At 37.8% G+C, this 5,602-nt stretch overlaps 1 protein-coding gene across 2 annotated transcripts; it reads left to right on the top strand.

Moving 5' to 3' along the window:
* The first annotated feature begins 1,216 nt into the window (after positions 1-1,216).
* On the top strand, positions 1,217-4,306 carry LOC135530122 (zymogen granule membrane protein 16-like). 2 transcript variants are annotated; one of them, XM_064958508.1, is made up of 5 exons: positions 1,217-1,305; positions 1,625-1,642; positions 1,789-1,841; positions 2,116-2,290; positions 3,395-4,306. In XM_064958508.1, the coding sequence occupies exons 3-5, from the start codon at positions 1,790-1,792 to the stop codon at positions 3,759-3,761; spliced, it is 594 nt and encodes a 197-aa protein (XP_064814580.1). In that variant the 5' UTR covers positions 1,217-1,305; positions 1,625-1,642; position 1,789; the 3' UTR covers positions 3,762-4,306. The 2 variants fall into 2 exon arrangements, with proteins under 2 accessions (XP_064814580.1, XP_064814579.1); XM_064958507.1 differs by having other exon boundaries at positions 1,220-1,309.
* The last annotated feature ends 1,296 nt before the right edge of the window (positions 4,307-5,602 follow it).

Below are 5,602 nucleotides of genomic sequence, written 5' to 3'. Positions count from 1 at the left end.
CCATTATCGTACCATTCATCCGCAAACTTCACCTCATGTTCCAGCAAGATAATGCACGGCCCCATGTCGCAAGGATCTGTACACAATTCCTGGATCCCAGTTCTTCCATGGCCTGCATACTCACCAGACATGTCTCCCACAGAGCATGTTTGTAATGCCCCGGATCAACGCGCATGACAGCGGGTTCCAGTTCCCACCAAAATCCTGCATCTCCGCACAGCCATTGAAAAGAAGTGCGACAACATTCCACAGTCAACAGCCTGATCAACTCTGTCAAGGTATCTGCTACATTGACATTTTATTTTTTATCAATAAGGTCCTACAATACATATTTGTATTACTCTCAAATCAAATCAAATTTTATTGGTCACATACACATGGTTAGCAGATGTTAATGCGAGTGTAGCGAAATGCTTGTGCTTCTTGTTCCGACCATGCAGTAATATCTAACAAGTAATCTAACAATATGTTAATTGAACTATCACATTTAGATAGGTATTAACAAGTGCCTCAGGGTATTTCACTTAGTAATGTGTATATAATCTTCAATTTATTTTCTCACTTTGTAACTGTAACTGATATTTATCTGGTTCATCTGCAGAACATGAAATCAGATTGTTTTCCTGTAGTAACATGAACAGGTTGCCAGTGATTTAATGGAGATGTGAGTATTGTAACGGACTGCAGAAAACGTTGGAAAATAATGGAGACGGAAAATGTAGAATCTCATCTGCCCCTCTAGAATTAAATGGAAAAACATGTTCTGAAACAAATATTCTACAATAAAATACTGTAGGAATTTGAGCAAACCACTGAACTAACCATCCTGTTAATGACCAGCTCTACTTGTCTTTTTCAGCGTGTTCATGTTTAAAGGGAAGGAGTTCCTCTTGGTGTCATTAAATAACTGGGGGATTGGGGACTAATTTTGAGCGATTTTCGTACACATTCATACGATGTTGGTATATTATTTTAATTGTTCGGTTGTTAGATTGTATATTTTGTTAATCCCTATTTCAGATAATTAATTTGTTACAATTCAAAAGAACACAATTATTATTTCCTTATAGTACTTCCTTGATACTCCCTCCCAAAGTAGCCTCGACCAATTAGTAAACCATGTCTGACTTCTCAATAGTGATTGACTAAAGGTGTTCTTTGTCATGCTCCTTCTATCTAGAGCTGATGGAATGTTCAACAGGTATAAATGCAGTTCTTAGAGGAAGCAGTAGACTAGAAGGACCTGGCAGAGACAGAGAGACAAGAAGCTTTCACAGGTTTTCACACACATCTCAAGATAGCACTGTGGGTAACTACACAACTAACTAAATAGAAAATGTGCACTTGTTTTTAATGCATAATACTGGTGTGGGAAATGTTATAAAGTTAATACTCATTATCTCTTGATACTTGGGCACAAACATTTTGGCCCTTTTGCCACTAAATTTAAATTCAATGATCTGACATTATTTTTAATGTGACAGTAGCTTAGCATTGCAAGAGTGATTGTAGTAAACAAGAGTAGGTTCAACTTTTTAGAGACGTTTTATAACATTTTACATTCAACAATGGTTTGTTGTTTGTTACATCACAATTTAAAATGTTATTTTCTTCTCCCTCCTAGGAAACACTGACCTGACAGGTAAAATGACTTATTTGTTTTGACAAACTACTATGAAAAACATTATTAACTACATTATTTGAAGTTTGACCATTTAAAGTGAAACGGAGTGAGAGTGAAATTGACTGAAATTAAAGGTCTTAAGTGTTGATGCCTCACTTTTGCAGAATGTTCTTAATCCTGGTTGTCACAGTGTTCTTGGCTGGCTGCTTGGCATTGCGTGAGTTATAAAAATACAATTCTGAATTATAATTATTAAATAATAGCTTTTGTGCTTTCACCAACTTGTCTTTCAGTTAGACTTAGGAGTTCGTCTTTGAGACATAAACTGATGTATTAAATCATTGCAGAATGTACTTTAGTTAATTCATCTGCACTTTATTCATAATGTGAAGATCTTTCAGAAATGTGTTGGTAAAAATAAAATGATATATATATAAATATGTATTATTAATATAGTAAATATAGTAAACATATTGGCCATGTTATTTTAGCCATCAAAGACCCGTACTCGTATTCCTCTGCGGTGGGTCAGGGAGGTGGCACCCCATTTGCTTCCTACGGTGAGGGGCGCATCACAGGAGTCAGAGTGTGGGAGACCAACAACTACTACTACTACTACTACTACTACTACTACTACAACTACAACAGCAACAACTACATCAGCGGGTGAGCAGACTCTGACCCATGAACAGACACCACTGATTCAGTCCAACTACACTACCCAACAAACACCACTGACTCAGTCCAACTACACTATCCAACAAACACCACTGACTCAGTCCAACTACACTACCCAACAAACACCACTGACTCAGTACAACTACACTGCCCAACAAACACCACTGACTCAGTCCAACTACACTATCCAACAAACACCACTGACTCAGTCCAACTACACTACCCAACAAACACCACTGACTCAGTCCAACTACACTGCCCAACAAACACCACTGACTCAGTCCAACTACACTGCCCAACAAACACCACTGACTCAGTCCAACTACACTGCCCAACAAACAATACTGACTCAGTCCAACTACACTACCCAACAAACACCACTGACTCAGTACAACTACACTGCCCAACAAACACCACTGACTCAGTACAACTACACTATCCAACAAACACCACTGACTCAGTCCAACTACACTACCCAACAAACACCACTGACTCAGTACAACTACACTATCCAACAAACACCACTGACTCAGTACAACTACACTATCCAACAAACACCACTGACTCAGTCCAACTACACTGCCCAACAAACACCACTGACTCAGTCCAACTACACTATCCAACAAACACCACTGACTCAGTCCAACTACACTACCCAACAAACACCACTGACTCAGTCCAACTACACTGCCCAACAAACACCACTGACTCAGTCCAACTACACTGCCCAACAAACACCACTGACTCAGTCCAACTACACTGCCCAACAAACAATACTGACTCAGTCCAACTACACTGCCCAACAGACACTTTTCTTTCTTTCTTTCTTTCTCTTTCTTTCTTTCTTTCTTTCTTTCTTTCTTTCTTTCTTTCTTTCTTTCTTTCTTTTTTCTTTCTTTCTTTCTTTCTTTCTTTCTTTCTTTCTTTCTTTCTTTCTTTCTTTCTTTCTTTCTTTCTTTATATTGTTATCGTATCTAACCCAGAGTACAATGTCAAATGTAATTCCTTGATATTCTCTGACGCGACCTGCTGTCTCTGTCTGAATGTGCTGTATCAAAACACAACCAACGTGAAAAGCTTCCTCTGTTTTAGGTTCCAGCTGAGATACGGCAACACCTGGTCTCCTGTGTTCGGTAACGAAGGGAGTGTAAAGCAGGAGATGGAGCTGTTTAATGATGAGGCCATCGTCGAGGTGTCTGGGAAGTACAACCCAGCAGACTACATCTGCTACCTGGTGTTAACCACTAACATGGGGCGCACTCTGTCAGCCGGCCTGCCCAACCAGGTCTCCTTCAACTTCTACCCAACCAACATGGGCAATGAGCTGAGGATCCTCAGCGGTCGCTTCAACGGTGCCGGGATCACCTCCATCGGAGCCCACTGGGGATTTGTGGACATGGAAGGGGCTGGAAACAGTACTCAGGAAACAGCACTGGAAACAGTAACTCCTATTTATTAGGGGGGAAAATGCTTTTTAGTCCAGGGGTAAACTTAATCTGGGTCCAGGAAACTGGCCTTATATGTTGGACGGATGTTTGACATAGACACTGACAGAACAGTTTTTATTTCACTATCTGTTTTTTATTTCACTTTTATTTCACTTTTATTTCACTGAATGAATTTGAATGTTTTGAGTACTTTGGAAGTACTTTTGAGGTGATTCCTCACTTGAAGCAGTAATAAAATATTTCTTAACATATTCAAAATTCATTCAGTTCAAATTCTCATGAAGCATCCATTAGATAGTAATATTCAAACAGTCCTGTCAGCTTGGGTCAACATGCGTTGTTATCACATTTTATTACAATAAAGGTAAGAATCATATGGGATTCAAAGGATTAATTATATCTTTGATTAATGGAACAATCAAATATTATGGGGAGATAATAGCGTTTCAGGGTGTTTCTCCTTCACTATTTTATACACGCTGCATTTGTTATTTGTTGTTCCTTTTCTGCTACATCTGCTTATGGACATTTTAATAAAAAGCATATCTTTAAATCACTATATTTCATTTTATTCCTTTTGATAAGACAATACATACAGTAGTGACCAGAAGCTACGATAAACTAATCTGTCATCTTCACAAACCCTTCCTCAATGTTGTCAATAAGGAACTACATTTATAACAGCAAGAAAATTAAAACGCCTATCCAATAGTAATGAAGGGGACAGTTACACATCAGGATATCATTTTCCACGATACATCATGTCGTATCGCATCAACAATATCAAACTATTATGTTTGTGTTAGTCGGCCGTCCCTGCTCTAAAACTCTTATTTTCTTCATAAACAGTTTACCGTTTTCATTTTAAATAGGAAGCACATATTTGGAGGAAATTTTATTTCCATTACTTTCTCATGATTTCTAGTCTCTCTGCCACAGACATATAGTGAGCAATGTTTGGAACATCGAATCACAATAAAATCACAGTATATAACCACAATAAGTGTAGAATCATGAGAATCATAATACATATCATATCAACACCATATAATTGTTATAATATGGTGCTGCATAGTGTTTTAGTTAAAGATAAAGTCTGAGATTTGGGAAGCTGTTCAATGTACAGCTGTATACCAAAACAAGTGGTGGGGAGGGACACCACTTTGTTACGAATCACAGACTGTGTGGATGGTCTAGATGAGACAGTTTGATAGATGGGGTTTATACAGTATATGGATGGTCTAGATTAGACAGTTTGATAGATGTGGTTTATACAGTATATGGATGGTCTAGATTAGACAGTTTGATAGATGTGGTTTATACAGTATATGGATGGTCTAGATTAGACAGTTTGATAGATGGGGTTTATACAGTATATGGATGGTCTAGATTAGACAGTTTGATAGATGTGGTTTATACAGTATATGGATGGTCTAGATTAGACAGTTTGATAGATGGGGTTTATACAGTATATGGATGGTCTAGATTAGACAGTTTGATAGATGGGGTTTATACAGTATATGGATGGTCTAGATTAGACAGTTTGATAGATGGGGTTTATACAGTATATGGATGGTCTAGATTAGACAGTTTGATAGATGGGGTTTATACAGTATATGGATGGTCTAGATTAGACAGTTTGATAGATGTGGTTTAGACAGTATATGGATGGTATAGATTAGACAGTTTGATAGATGGGGTTTATACAGTATATGGATGGTCTAGATTAGACAGTTTGATAGATGTGGTTTATACAGTATATGGATGGTCTAGATTAGACAGTTTGATAGATGTGGTTTAGACAGTATATGGATGGTATAGATTAGACAGTTTGATAGATGGGGTTTATACA

This window comes from Oncorhynchus masou, unplaced genomic scaffold (genome assembly GCF_036934945.1).
Source record: "Oncorhynchus masou masou isolate Uvic2021 unplaced genomic scaffold, UVic_Omas_1.1 unplaced_scaffold_1265, whole genome shotgun sequence".
In the NCBI taxonomy this organism is placed as follows: domain Eukaryota; kingdom Metazoa; phylum Chordata; class Actinopteri; order Salmoniformes; family Salmonidae; genus Oncorhynchus; species Oncorhynchus masou.
Note: the sequence above shows the minus strand (reverse complement) of the source record. Positions and strands in the feature narration are given on the sequence as shown.

What these genes read in the sequence shown, in the direction of transcription:
- LOC135530122 (XM_064958508.1), top strand. Translation starts at nt 1,790, where the DNA reads ATGTTCTTAATCCTGGTTGTCACAGTGTTCTTGGCTGGCTGCTTGGCA. An exon ending in GGCTGGCTGCTTGGCATTGC is followed by an intron (nt 1,842 to 2,115) that starts GTGAGTTATAAA and finishes ATGTTATTTTAG; the next exon opens with CCATCAAAGACCCGTACTCG. An exon ending in AGCAACAACTACATCAGCGG is followed by an intron (nt 2,291 to 3,394) that starts GTGAGCAGACTC and finishes CCTCTGTTTTAG; the next exon opens with GTTCCAGCTGAGATACGGCA.